We start from the raw sequence: 15254 nt of genomic DNA, 5'->3' as shown, positions 1-15254 counted from the left end.
TGTGGCTGCGCTTCTCGTTATTATAACATGTATAATGGTAATGATTATTGTTATCTTTATTATTATTTATTGATTTTGTTATTTGTGTTAATGTTGTTGTTGTTAGTATAGGTGTTATTGGTGTTATCTTACTGTAATGATTATTGTAATATTGTAATACTGCAATTCTTGCTACTACTAACGCTACTTCAATTATATGGACGTAGATATAATGGACGCCTGTTCATTTGAAGCCAAGCTAAGGGAGGGTTTTCATGCAGTCCCCTGTCAATCATGCTAACGATTATGCGATGTGTAATCGGGGGAAGCGAGAGACATAATGCCGATTCATTCATATTCGGAGAAGTGTCATTGGTACAGTTATATGCGTATGCTCAGAAGATGTATTTAGGCACATGGGTTCAGGAATACGGACACATTCACTCACTCATCACTCTCTCTCTCTCTCTCTCTCTCTCTCTCTCTCTCTCTCTCTCTCTCTCTCTCTCTCTCTCTCTCTCTCTCTCTCTCTCTCTCTCTCTCTCTCTCTCTCTCACACACACACACACACACACACACACACACACACACACACACACACACACACACACACACACACACACACACACACACACACACACACACTTAAATAGTCAAAATCCTTTTCCATGAACAAACAAATATAGAAACGAATGAATAGGTAGATGAATAAACCAAATGATATAGATCAGCTTTGGGGACATGCACGCGGCCGACGAATGAGGTATGTGCGGTATGCCGGAGGTGGGGTTGAGGGGTGGAGGGTTAGGGGTTTAGGGGGTGTAAGCGAACGCATAGGTTAGTTATCGTGGGATAAGATATGTTCATTTATTTTTTTTATATATGTTTTTTGTTCTTATTTTTGTAATGGTGATGAGGAGGAGGATGGTAGTAAGAAAATACTGATGATATAATGACGTTAGTAATGATATTATTTTTGTGATGATAAAAATGATGATAATTATAAAACAAATATGATGACTATGGTAATGGTGATGAGGGTGATGATTAATATTATTGTTGTTTTTATCGTTGTCGTTATGTTTTAAAAATATTTTTGTTTTTATTATTGATATTATTCTTACTACCGGTACGTGTAAGCTGTAACCTGCGTTTATGTCGTTGTGTTAGTACGTGTGCTGGTAGGCATGGCAGTGTAATGACATGGGCACAGTGTAGGTAGATATGTTGGAAGGTAAATAGATAGGGTGATATGGGCGCGGTGTAAGTACGTAGATGGGTAGGTGGGTAGGATGAGCTAGTAGGGGGTCTGGAAGGGCGAGTGTAAGCGGGCTGTTTACGTAGGTGTGGCGTGGGTGGTCTGGTAGGTGTGGCGAGGGCGGCCGTGGGGGGGCGGGGAGTGGCGACTAGGCTGTGTGGTAATTACAGGGGCCGCGACAGAGTTTAACATCCTGATTGAGGTCAGGCGGCGAGGGGAGGGGGTGGATGGGGAGGGGAGTGTTGGGAATAGGGAACAAGGGCTTCGTTTCAAGGTGGAAAGAGGGAGGGGAGGATTGGGGTAGAAGGTGGAAGGAGGGAAGAATTGGGAAGGGCGGATAGAGGCAGAGGCATAGGCAAAGGCAAAGGCAGAGGCAGAGGCGAGAAAGAGAGAGAGAGAGAGAGAAAGAGACACAGAGACAGAGACAGAGACAGAGACAGAGACAGAGACACAGAGACACAGAGACACAGAGACACAGAGACACAGAGACAGAGAAAAGAGACAAGAGAGAGACAGAGACAGAGACACAGAGACACAGAGACAGAGACAGAGACAGAGACAGAGACAGAGACAGAGACAGAGACAGAGACAGAGAGACAGAGACAGAGACAGAGACAGAGACAGAGACAGAGACAGAGACAGAGACAGAGACAGAGACAGAGACAGAGACAGAGACAGAGACAGAGACAGAGACAGAGACAGAGACAGAGACAGAGACAGAGACAGAGACAGAGACAGAGACAGAGGGGTCAGTTGGGGTGGGTTTGAAGATGGAGGTGGAGGGAGAGTGGGGTAATGACATAGCTGGCGGTCTCCTATGATTGGTGAGGACGGGGCGCTCCACAGGGTATGGGGGTAGATGAGGTGTGGGTCACCCTGAGGTCAGAGAGAGAGAGAGAGAGAGAGAGAGAGAGAGAGAGAGAGAGAGAGAGAGAGAGAGAGAGAGAGAGAGAGAGAGAGAGAGAGAGAGAGAGAGAGAGAGAGAGAGAGAGGGGGAGAGAGAGAGAGAGGGGGAGAGGGAGAGAGGGAGAGAGAGGGGGGTCAGAGGCAGACAGACAGAGAGATAGGGAGAGAGAGAGACATAGTTTAGGGGGGGGGGGCAAGGGCACTGATTATATGTTTTTTATTTCATTCCTCCAATTGGCAATTGGCATATTGAAGGGCACCGAGGGAGGCATGTGTGGAAACAGGTGGATGTGTCTCGAGTTCATGTGGATCTGGTTTGGAGATTTCGGGTGGATGACGGGTGGATTCCTCGGGTGGGTTCCTCCTCTTGGGCCTCCTCTCCATTGGGTCGCAGGTCACTGGCCGCGCTCGCCCTGACGAAGTGGCCAACTGCGGGGACATGGGACGCAGGTGTGTTTGTTTGTGTGTGCGTGTACGTGTGTGTATGTGTGTTTGTGTATGTTTGTTTATGTGCACGTGTATATTTGTGTGTTTTGTACCTGTGCATGGTTATGTTCGTGTGTGTCTGTACTTGTGCATGTGTATGTTTGTGTATGTATATTCGTGCGCGCGCGTGAATGTATTGGTATTCTGAATTGTTTCTTTATTTTTATAGTAAATTTGAGTGTAACAGTGAGTTTGTGTGAGTAAATAGCTCGGTGAACGAGTAGACGATTGAATGAGCGTTCGAGTGAATGACCGGGTGGCTGATGGATGGACGGATGTGTCAAGATTGATGTGAGGCTGAATGACTCGGCTGAACTTGTGCAGTATGCTCTTGCAAATTGAATTACTCGTAAAAGTTGTAAGTCAATCTGGTATAACGTGGGAGCCCTGCCGTTAGAGGGAATGAGAAAGTATTTGAGAAAGAGAGAGAGAGATAGAAAGAGAAGGATGGGGGGAGAGATAGTGAGTGATTCAGTGTGCGAGTGAGCGAGCGAGTAAGGATCTAGGTTGAACATACGATTGTCATGTGTCGGCGATATAAACTGGAAAGCTAGGCGTAGACGTCGAATAACATAAGGGATAGCACAGGCAAGTAAAGGGGTCGGTTGTGGTGATGGGGAGGGGGCAGGGACTGGGGAGAGTGGGCTAGAGGGAGCTTGGTCTTGTAAATAAGGATGACGGTAATAAGTGCTAACAGTATTGATCCCCTCTCCCCCTCTATTCCCCCCTCCCTCCCCCACCCGTGCCATCAACTGGCCTGCGTGTACTACCAGTTTGCTAAGGGAACAGTTGTGATGGACAGGTGGTGCCCCTCCCATCCATTCCTCCCTCTCGCTCCTTCTCTCTCCCTCTTTCTCCCAATACCCTCACCCCTTCTCCTTTGTTGGTCCCTCTTTTCTCTCTCTTTTCACCCCATTTACCTCTTCCTTTCCCCTCCCTCTGTTCCCCTCTGTTGTCCCCTTTCGCCACCTCGGGATTAGCACGTGGAGGAATATTATCTCCTCGCTACCTGTGTTTACCAATTTCCAGCCTCGACCTTCCCTCCCTCGGTTTCTTGTTCTTCCCCCCTCGCTCCCTACCTCCGCCCCCTCGTCTCATTCGGCCCTTCCCCCTTCCGTCTCTTCCTCCCCTTCCCTTCCTCCCTCCCCCCTCCCCTCTCCCCTCTCCCTTCCTTTCCTCCGTCCCTTCCTACATCCGTCCTCTCTCCCCCTCTCCCTTCCTACCTCAGTCCCTTACTCCCCTATTCGCCTCCCTTCCTCCCTCTCCCCAGTATTGACCTCTTGACAACATGTTATCTCTTCGCTTTTTCTCTTCTGATTCCCCTCCCCCCTCCCCCTCTCCTCCTCCCTTATTTGATTGTTGACTCTCGGCCCTGAAGGATTTCTCTGTTTCTGCACTTCTTACTGAACCTTCTTCTCCCTATTCCTTCCCTCCCCCCTTCCTCCTTTTCCCCTCCCTCCCCTCCACTCCTCCCCTCCCACTGCTTTTCCTCAACCTTTCTTCTCTTCCTGCGTTTATTCCTTTTCCCTCTCTCCCCCTCCCTCTTCCCTCTTCCTCTTTCCCCTTCCTCCCCCTCCCTTTTCACTCTTCCCCCTTCCCCTCCTCCCTTCTCCCCTTCCCCTCCCCTTCTCCCTTCTCCCCTTTCCCTCCCCCTCCTCCCTTCTCTCCTTCCCCATCTCCCTTCTCCCTTCTCCCTTCTCTCCTCCCCCTTCTTCCTCTCTCGCCCCTCCCCCTCCTCCCTTCTCCCCCCCTCCTCCCCCCCTCCACCCCCCCTTCTGACCAATCTTCTCCAACCAGAACAAATCTGTCACGATCGACCCGGCAGGGAAAGTATCGACGTCGTGTATAAAAATGAGAGACCGATGTATATTTCTTTTGCATTTTTTTTTTTTCTCTCTCTGTCTATCTCTCTCTCTCTCTCTCTCTCTCTCTCTCTCTCTCTCTCTCTCTCTGTCTCTGTCTGTCTCTCTGTCTGTCTCTCTCTCTGTCTCTCTCTCTCTCTCTCTCTCTCTCTCTCTCTCTCTCTCTCTCTCTCTCTCTCTCTCTCTCTCTCTCTCTCTCTCTCTCTCTCTCTCCTCTCTCTCCTCTCTCTCTCTCCTCTCTCTCTTCTCTCTCTCTCTCTCTCCCTCTCTCTCTTCTCTCTCTCTCTCTCTCTCTCTCTCTCTCTCTCTCTCTCTCTCTCTCTCTCTCTCTCTCTCTCTCTCTCTCTCTCTCTCTCTCTCTCTCCCTCTCTCTCTCTCTCTCTCTCTCTCTTCTCTCTCTCTCCTCTCTCTCTCTCTCTTCTCTCTCTCTCTCTTCTCTCTCTCTCTCTCTCTCTCTCTCTCTCTCTCTCTCTCTCTCTCTCTCTCTCTCTCTCTCTCTCTCTCTCTCTCTCTCTCTCTCTCTCTCTCTCTCTCTCTCTCTCTCTCTCTCTCTTCTATCATTCTTTCTTCGACTTCGACTTCTTTTATTCATGATGTGGAAATGGGTCTGCGGTTAGCGTTAGCGGGAGTGAGCCGTTTGCTGCTGCTGCTTTTTTATGATGTTGCAATTTGGTCGTCGTTGTCGGTGTCGTCTTTGTCGTCGCCTTTCTCGTATTCCTCCTCCTCTTTCTTCTATCTTATTCCTATTCCTCCTCTTTCTTCCTTTCTTCTTCTCCTCTTTTTTCCTTTTTTTCTCCTTCTCCACCTTCTCCCACTCCCACTCCCTCTCACTCTCACATCCCCCTAACTCCCACTCCCTCTCCCTCTCCCTCTCCCTCTCCCTCTCCCACTCCCTCTCACTCTCTCACATCCCCCCCACTCCCACTCCCTCTCACACCCCCCTCCCCCACTCCGACTCCGATATCCAGCCCGCCGTCGCCAGTGAGATGGAAACGCCACCCGCGGCACAGTATGGCCGGGCTCATTATGCGTAACGTGGGAACGCTAATGATACATTTGCCGTTTTAAAGCATGGCGCGGCGCTGACTTTCGCAATACGAGTGTGTGTGTGTGTATGTGCGTGTGTGTGTGCGTGTGTGTGTGTGCGTGTGTGTGTGTGTGTGTGTGTGTGTGTGTGTGTGTGTGTGTGTGTGTGTGTGTGTGTGTGTGTGTGTGTGTGTGTGTGTGTGTGTGTGTGTGTGTGTGTGTGTCTGCCTGTCTGTTTGTTGTGTGTGTCTGTGTGTCTGTCTGTTGTGTGTGTGTGTGTCTGTCTATCTGTCTGTTTGTTGTGTGTGTGTGTGTGTATAAGTGTGCAAGTATGTAAGTGTGTGTGTAAGTGTGTGAAGTGTGTCAGAATTCAAGTTCCTTCGCCGTGATAATAATTATTATGGTAGAGCTAAAGTAGGAAGACGTATGTGTTTAGAAAAGTAGGCGATCGCTGAGTCAAGGGTCGGTGTGTGTATATGTGTGTGTGCTTTCGAGGAGCGCTCTAAGCTTGATGGGTGAGTCCGTCCGTCCGCCCGCGGTTTAGTGCTGTGGAGAAGCTGGTCGAATCGAGAAAGCATTTGCCTTTTTTGTATAAGCTTGGTGGGAGTTTTGTGTGTTTCGGTCCAAAAAAGAAATCGAAGGAAAAAGAATAGAACAGTTATTTTTTTGTTTGGTGGATTTTGTTTTTTTTATTTATTTCTTGGAAAAAGAATAAGAGATAGAAAGAAAAGAGACAACGATGTTCTCGAGGTATTTATATATGTTTTTTAAGCATTTTTATAGTGCGTCTCTTGTAAAGTTCTTTTGTTACTGAGGTAATTAATTTCGTGTTTTTTTTTGTCCCTCTTCACCTTCTGTGCTTTAGATGAACGCAGTGTTGCAAAGGAAATCACAATAAAGTGCGCTTTATGAGAAAAGGAAAAATTAGGGAAAATATCTTCTTCTATTTTTTTAAATCAAGAAAACTGTGAGTGTCTTTTTTTTTTAATTTGGAAGAAAAGACTTGGAGACCGCTTTCAGGAAGGTCGGCGGTACCATTTGTGTTTTCCGGAGAAAGGAAGAAAGTGCTAAGTGAGTTTGTTGTCTTTTTTCTTCGTCTTACGAGGGAGTAGAAAACCCTGTGTGATCTTCCGTGAGAGAGGAAATTCAGATCTCGGAGAGAGAGACTATGGGAGTGTGCTGATAGAAAAGGGAGATCGTCTTGTAGCTGGAAAGGAAAGTGATTGTAGTGTGAGGAGGAGAGGGAAGTCAAAGAAGAGGTGTTCAAAAGTGTTCAGTGCAAAAGACGCCAGATAGTGGCAGTGTCTCCGGCCGGCCAGCGGATACCATGACCAGGCCGTAGTGTTGGCGTGAGCCGGCGTGCGCACGCGCGTGTTAGTGTGTGTACCTCAGTCCCTTTTCCTTGTCTTCTCCCCGATACTTGCCAATCATGTATGCCTACGCCGGGGCCTATTCCGGGGCTTACATGGGCGTGGGATCCGGGGTGGGCGGCCTCTCTGGGGGCAGCATGACAGCCCCCGCCGCCCACCACCAGGTGCTGGCCACGCCCACGCCTATTCCTGCCGCGGCAGCCGCCGCTGCAGCTGCCCATACCATGACGACCAGCCTCCCGCCCACAACGACCAAGAGGAGGTAAGTTGAGTGTGGGAATCACGCCCGCGGGTATGGGTCAGGGCAGAGTGCCCGCGTCCTCGATGGGCGCTCGCGGTGTCACAGATATAAGCATTGTCTCTTTTTTACTTTGTTTTTTGCCCGGGTAATTACAGGCGGACGCAGCGGCGCGTCCAGGCGCCCGAGGAGGACGGATGCAGATTCGGTGCGCTTTGTGCCGCCCTGGCTGGGCGGGGGCGCGGACGGCAGCGGCGCCGAGGGGACCTGGATGCAGTCTCCGCTGTTTTTCTGTTTTGTTTTGTCATCTTTCTTTTCCTTTTCCTCTCTCCTGCTGAACTCGCCTTTCAGCGTCCTCGTCCCCCGCGGCGCCGGCTCGGTGCCCCGGGCCTGCCGTGCCGTGCCAGTCCATGCCAGAGACACGGGATGAATGTGCAGAGACTCAGTCTCGCCCTGTCATGACTCGTGGGGACGAAGCTGCGTGCAGACTCGCGCACGCAAACTGCACGCCCAGGCACTTTGGACGCAGGCACACACGAACGCCTTGGACTCCAACCGTGCGAACGTAAACGAGCTGCAGAACACGCATACATACTCACGCGTATGGGCGCGCTCGCGCGCGCGCAAACAGACACACACACACACACGCGCGCGCGCGCGAGAGAGAGAGAGAGAGAGAGAGAGAGAGAGAGAGAGAGAGAGAGAGAGAGAGAGAGAGAGAGAGAGAGAGAGAGAAATCAAAGACTATTTATTATTGTGCAAGAAAGCAAACTCTAAAAAGGAAATGCATTTGAGAAAATCCTGCACCTTTTGTTCTACGGCTCCCGTCTCTCCCACAACAGAAGAAACGCCAGAACAAATAGCCGTGTACGTGCTGAGAACGTTCCGAATTGGCGCCGTGTGACAAGTAGTAAATGTTTTTTTTTGTCGCGGCTATTAGCGGAATGGAGATTTTTCCGCCTTCGAAATGCTGTATTCGCAAAGTGTCATGGCGGAACGGTTTGCCTTTTTTTTGTATCTATTTTCTTTTTTTTTTTCTTTTTTTTATTCTTGGTTTACTTTCGAGTGGTCCCCCGGAATGTGTGAACACGTCCTTGTTGTGTTGCAATGTTGAAGTGGGCAATGAAGCGGCAACGAACCGCGTGTTGCAAATGATTAAATCCGTGTCGCGGAGGGAGAGTGCGAGTCTAGGCTAATTTTGCGCGGTAATCATTCCTCCTTTCTATGATAAGAATGACAATGATAATGGTAATGATGATTGATTATATGATGATGATGAGACTGGAAACGATAATTGCAATGATGTTCATACATAACAATCATTATCACCATCTTGACAATAATAATAATGATAATGAAAAAAAATAGCGCGTCCTTGTCACGCTGAATTTGTCAAAAAAAAAATAAATAATAATACATAAAAATTAAACAAAATAAAATAAAAAATAAAATAAAATAAAATAAGAAATAAATAGATAAAAATAAGAAGGCGCATTATTTTTCTCGAACGCTCCATAGAATTGACCAATGAAAGCAGAATTCGCAGCCATGTTTTGCTTGTGGAAGGGAAGATTCCTCGTGTGGGTCTGAGTGCATTGAAATCACATCAGCATTGTTTATCGTTGTTTTGTCGTTATTATTATTATTGTTGTTGTTTTTTTTATCATTGTATCATTTTTATCATTATTGTAGTTGGTTTTGTTGTTTGTATTGTTAATATCATCAATATTTTTGTTGATATGACTACTATTTTCATTTTGAGCGCTCCTCTCTGTGCTAAAGTTACATTTCATATTGTTTTTTGACTTTCGTATGGCATCACATCATAGTGTCGGCCAAAAAAAAAAGAAAAAAAAATAGTTGAATTGCCTAATTTTATTAAGTGAAAAAATAAAGTTTTTTTTTCTTGAAAATTGTAACGTTTCGTTGTTGCATTGCAATGTGTCTATGGTGAATTATACGTAGTACATTGATTACATTAGGTAGAAATTTAATATCAACATTTTTTTTTTTTTCAAAGGTCATTTTTCGTGTAATTTATGTTATTCGAATGGTAGAGAAAGCATTAGTTCCCAGTCTTGATTTTTGTCGAAATTGTGTTAATGTGAATAACTGTATATGTTTTAATGTACGTTTGTTCGTGAAATTTGTGTGACAAAATAAGCTTTAATTTTCAAGTTTTTCTTTTGTATCACATTGTAAAGTGAATGCAAGAGTTTTCTTTCTTTTTGTTTTATGATAAAATATAAGGCACGTAGAATACGAGTCATGAAGCTGTTGATGATGAAGAATAAAGTGTAGATTTTAATGAACGGGGAAAAATGCATAGCGCGAATAATTAATCCGCGTAACAGCCGAGCGCAAATTACCCATTTAGGGAATTATAACGTCACACACCCACACACGCTCCCGCTCCCGGTGTTACGTATGCCAGCGGAACAGTCAGTCAGGCGCTCGGCTGGCCTATCGGTGTATCGGTTTGTTTGCTGGTCGGTCTGTCGGTCTGTTGGTCTATTTATCTGTTAGTCGGTCGGTCGGTCAGTTTGTCGGTGTATCGGTTGGTCTGCTGGTCGGTCTGTCGGTCTATTTATATGTTGGTCAGTCGGTCTGTTGGTGTATCGGATGGTCTGCTGGTCGGTCTGTCGGTCTATTGTTCTACCGCTCCATCGGTCTGTCGGCAGCGGTCCGGCCTCCCTGTAACACCCCTTTGGATATAACGAGACGGGGATTTATTAATCGTTAAACTCTACCTGGCAGGAAATGGGGGATATCCGGTGCGGGGTGGGGTTGGGGGTTTGGAGGGGGGGGTATGATTGTTTTGCGTAATCTGTCTCTTTTGGGGGGAGCTTATATTGGCTTAGGTCGATTTTTTTATTAGAGATTTTTTTTTTCTTCTTTTAAAAGTCGGAAGGAACCTACTTTGTGTTGTCTTTTTTAAGAGGGGCTGGGGTGGTTTTGATTAATTTTGATTCTTTGTATTTTTTTAAATTTTCTTTTCCGTTTTCCCCTCTTTTTTTTCTTCTTCTTCCGCCACTACCTCCTCATTTTTTCCTCCTCCTCCTTCTTCCTCTTCCTCCTTCTCCTTCTCTTCCTCCTCCCACATTCTACTTCTCCCCCCTCCCCCTCTTCCTCCTCTCTCTCTCTCTCTCTCTCTCTCTCTCTCTCTCTCTCTCTCTCTCTCTCTCTCTCTCTCTCTCTCTCTCTCTCTCTCTCTCTCTCTCTCTCTCTCTCTCTCTCTCTCTCTCACGCTAAATAATCGCAGACCACCAATAACGCACGCCTATCCTTATCCAAATAATCCCGACGGCGATGGTGGGGTATCGGAGCTTCCGCCATTTTTCACGCGGTGGCGACTCTGTCATTATCGGGGCAAGCGGCGGCCATCTGCGCTCGGGGGCTCGATAGCTTGCTCGCTCGGCCGACGCTCGCCACGCACTCGTCGGCAGGTTGTTGTTGTTGTTTTTGTTTGTTTGTTTCTTTGTTTGTTTGTTTCTTTGTTTTTCTTTGTGGGTGGTTGGGGGGGGGGGGTGTAGTTTGGTGGTTTGTTTCTGTTTGGATTTGTTTTTCTTTGGGGTTATATTTGCTTCTTGTGTTGTCATTGTTGTTATTCTTCTTGGGCTTCTCCTGTAATTTGATTCGGTTCAATTATTCTTTAAAAGAAAAAAATAATTAAAGAAATAGACACAATAGAAGAGAGAGATTTCAACGCTGGCTATAGTACAGGTTATCCAAGGCACTGGGGGATGCTGAGGGGGGTGGGGGAGGCAGGCAGGAAATGCCCTTAGTCCTCGGAAGAAAATCCTTCGTCTCAGGATCAGAAAAAGGCGAGCGGCTCGACTTGGCTTCTTCTTCGTCCCGGTTACTCGACCCGCGGTTCTTTGGCCACGGTTCACTTCGCTTCGACTCCCTGTTCTCTCAGTCGGTTCCGTGGAGGTTCTACCACTCGCTCGCCTCCGGTATGGGATTCCTTTTGACTCATGGGGTCCTTTGTGACTCACTTTGTCATCTCGGCTATCTCGGTGTCTTGGCTCGTGTACTCACACCTCCCTGATTTCCTTGTTTTATTGGTACTCGCTTATACTCACCACCTCCTCTCGTCGATCTTCTGGCTATTTATTTAATTTTTCCTGAGACCCCGCGTGTTCTTGTTCTATGACTCATTTACTCACCCCACATCCCGTTTTCTGACTCACTCGCATTTTCTCACTCGATTCTTCGTTTCGGGTTCTTGGTTCACCCCCACCGAGTCTCTCCTCGTCCCCTCCCCTTCCGACGTCCTCTCTTTTCTCCTCCTTCCTTTCTCCTCCCCTTGCTTCCTCTCTCCTTCTCTCCTCCCCTCTCCTTCTGCCTTCTTCCTTCTTCCTCTCTCCCCACTCTCCCCCCTCTACCCACATCTCCTATCCTCCTTTCTTCTCCCCTACCCCTCTCCTCTCGCCTCCCCTCCCCTCCCCTCCCCTCCCCTCTTCCCTTCACCTCCTCCTATCCCCCTCTCCTCTCTCCTCTCTCCTCCTCCCTTCACATCCCCTTCGTTCTCCTCCCCTCCCCTCCCCTCCCTTCCCCTCCCCTCCCCTCCCCTCCCCGTCTCGCCCAATTGCCGCCGTCAACCTCAGCTTCACAGGAAGTTCGAAGAGTAAACAGTTTTATTTTTCAAAAAAACTTAAGTCTTCTTTTTTAAATACCTTTTTTAATCGTTTGTTTTTTTGTATATATATATTTTTTTATTCTGGAGCTTTTGCAATTTCCTGCAATCGTGTGGGAAGGCGTTCTCTTCGCTTGGTCTTCTCGTTGTCTTGTTATTAGTGTTGTCAATTTATTATTAGTGTTATTCATGATGTTATTTTTATGGGTTTTACTTATACTATTATTATGATTCTTTTTATCATTAGCGTTGTTTTTCTTTGTTCTCATCTTTTTGGTATTAGTGTTATTGTTATTGTTTTTATTTTTAGTTTTTCTTTATTGATATTGTTATTGTTTTTATGAATACTTTTTTTCTTTATTGATATTTTTATTATTGATATGATTTGTTTTTGTTATTATTACTGTTATTAATGTTGTTAAGGTTATTATTATATTACTTTTATTTACTCATTTTTATAGTTATGATAGTATTAATAATTGCCATATAATATTATCCTCCTCATTTTATACATCGTGTTCTAATTGTCATAGTAACCGCGAAGAAAATGATCCCAGGACTTTGATCCCGATCATTTTTTCAACCTCGGACGCCATTGCTTTTTGTGAAGACGTTCTTATCGCTCGCCGACGGTCGCCCAGTGTTGCGAGAGAGATTATCCTTGGTTAATCGACCTCTGAAGTGATGGTGGTGGTGATGATGATTGTTGGTAAAGTTGTTGTTATTGGTATTTTTTTTGTTATTGTTAGTTATTTTATTATTATTATCCATCACCATCATTATCATTATTATCATCATTATCATAACCATCATGATCATCATTATTATCATTATTATTATTCGTTGTCTTTGTCATCGTCGTCGTCGACGTCGTTGTGTCGCTGCTCGCATCGCCGCCGCCGCCGCCGCCACCGCCGCCACCGCTGCCGTTGGTTCGCGGTCCGCTGGGCCTCTTCGCGCCCGGCATTTCACGCTCGCTTCTCTTTGTTATTGCGTAATTGCGGGGAGTGTCGTCGTGAATACACATGGGTTTGTGGTGTTAGGTTACGTTGGTTTGAGTTTGTTTGCTTTTTTTGGCTCTTTATGGAGGGGGGGGGAGGGGGGACGGGATGGTTTTTGCTTTTTGTTTTGTTTTGTTGGGTCGGATGGTGTCGTTGAAAGGGTGGTTGGATTTATTTTTTATTGGTTGTTTGTTCTTTAGGTATTGTATGGATTCTTGCCTCCCCCTCACCAACCATCTCCTCTTAAATCATGCTCTCTCTCTCTCTCTCTCTCTCTCTCTCTCTCTCTCTCTCTCTCTCTCTCTCTCTCTCTCTCTCTCTCTCTCACACACACACACACACACACACACACACACACACACACACACACACACACACACACACACACACACGATTACGGTGGGCGTAGCGGCGGTTTTCGGGCGTGCGGCGGCGGCGGCGATCGGTCGCGTGCGCCCGCGGTAGCTGTCACTCCGCTGTAAACAGAACGGGGAGAGGAATGGGGGGGGGGGGGCGGGTTGCGTGCGTGAGTTAGCGGCGGGTGGCGGGTGGCTAGATGGGCGTGATTGGTGGGCGTGACTCTTTGCTGTCACATTATCGTGAATGAGATCGTCACCGGTACGGGGATGAGGGAAGGGGAAGGGGAGGGGGGGGGGGGTATGACACAGAAGGAGTTTTGTTGTTGGTCCTGTTATTGTTGTTATTGTTGTTATTGTTGTTATTGTTGTTATTGTTGTTGGTTATGTTGGTGTTGTTCTTTTACCGGCGGAAGGAAGGTGCAGATTGAGAGGGAAGGGATGGGTGTGTGTGTGTGTGGGGGGGGGGGGGTTCCATTTAGTGGTTTTAGACATCTTCTGTGGTTATTTGTTTGTTTTTCGTTATTGTTTATCATTGATGGTGGATATTCCTATATATTATGGTTATCACAGTCTGTTATACTATTATCGTTCTTATTTGCACTATCGTTATTGTCATTTGCCACTATGCCTTTTTCTTCTCCTCTTTCTTCTTCTGCTTCCTCCTCCTCATCTTCATCTTCATCCTCTTCTTCATCTTCTTCTTCGTCATCATCACTGTCACCATCGTGATCGCAGTGACTGCAGTATTAGCGGTGAAAATCGCACAGTTCCGAGATTTTATTTACAATTTAAGAAAGGTAAACTTGAACATTTTTACGATAGCCTTGACCGCAATCAGCTGCGTCATTACTCTTAATTGTCTTTGTAATTTCGCCGTAATTGATGCGCAGTAAATAGGCTGTCATGTTAGATTGTAAAGATTCTCCTTCGCGGTTAAGGGAGAAGCGTGGAATTGCATTATATATATATATATATATATATATATATATATATATATATATATATATATATATATATATAATACATAATATATACATACCTATAGATATAGATATAAATATATAGATATATAGATATATAATACATAATACATAATATATACATACCTATAGATATAGATATAAATATATAAATATATAATACATAGTACATACATACACACACAACACACACACACACACACACACACACACACACACACACACACACACACACACACACACACACACACACACACACACACCACACATATATATATATATATATATAATATATATATATATATATATATATATATATATATACATATATATATATATATATATATATATATATATATATACATATATATGATATATATGATATATATGAGATTGGCTATTCACTAATATAAAAGACGAGCCCCTGAAACCATGCGAGGGGGACGGAAAAGAGAAATATCAGTTTCTGCGCCGATGTCTTAATTTCTGCATTTATGGGAGACTAACGTGTTATATTTTGGTTTATTTATATTCGATATAAGGAGACGATATAAGATATACAGCTAGCTATCTATCTATGCCGGGTGTGTCTACACGTGCTTGCCTGTGCGGACGAGTGTTCTGTGTTGTCGTTTCTAGTGATGATGGAGATGGTGCTCCGAGTGCTATTGGTACAGGAATTATCTTCGAGCATGTATGGTGTACTGCAGATGGCGGAGAGGGTTGCATCTCGCCTTCATTTATTTTATATTATATATATATTATATTTTTTTCGACGTCCGAAGACGCCGCGTTGCGAGGCGCTGTTTGCCCTCACTTACGGCCGGCGGACGCGGCGGCGGCGGACGCTGTTTGCGCAGCGCTCCCGGGCCGCTCCGCCTATTTTGTATAACTACGTGTGCGTGCCGCGCAAATCGGCGCGTGTTTGCCCAGCGAAACGGGAGTTATTTGGCTCTCCGGGATTAAATAGAATTGTTTAGCGATCAACAGAAGGAAGCGATTGCTTGTTTGCGCGGGACGCCGCCGACCATAACGCTAGTGGTAGTGGCGCGATCGCTGCTCAAGGGGCGTCAAGTGGCACCCCTACCCTCTGCCCCCCCTCCATCCCCCAACCCTCCAAACATAAACGCGTTCGCCGGCGCGGGTACGG

At 46.1% G+C, this 15254-nt stretch overlaps 1 protein-coding gene across 50 annotated transcripts in view; it reads left to right on the top strand.

Annotated features, from left to right (window-relative positions):
- Window positions 1-15254, top strand: part of tgo (Aryl hydrocarbon receptor nuclear translocator homolog tgo) — a 244559-nt gene that overhangs the window by 102178 nt on the left and 127127 nt on the right. For 22 of the 50 annotated variants that reach the window (XM_086535236.1, XM_086535234.1, XM_086535231.1 and 19 more), the window contains exon 2: window positions 6383-7149. The exons of the other annotated variants lie outside the window; for them this stretch is intronic. In XM_086535236.1, coding sequence (XP_086391362.1) covers window positions 6947-7149 — 203 coding nt within the window. In that variant the 5' untranslated portion in view covers window positions 6383-6946. The remainder of the gene's footprint in view (window positions 1-6382; window positions 7150-15254) is intronic. 50 annotated transcript variants of the gene reach the window in all.

The sequence above is a fragment of the Penaeus japonicus genome, unplaced genomic scaffold (genome assembly GCF_977035675.1).
Source record: "Penaeus japonicus unplaced genomic scaffold, GWHDUDI00000001_assembly GWHDUDI00000042, whole genome shotgun sequence".
NCBI classification, from domain to species: Eukaryota; Metazoa; Arthropoda; class Malacostraca; order Decapoda; family Penaeidae; genus Penaeus; species Penaeus japonicus.
Note: the sequence above shows the minus strand (reverse complement) of the source record. Positions and strands in the feature narration are given on the sequence as shown.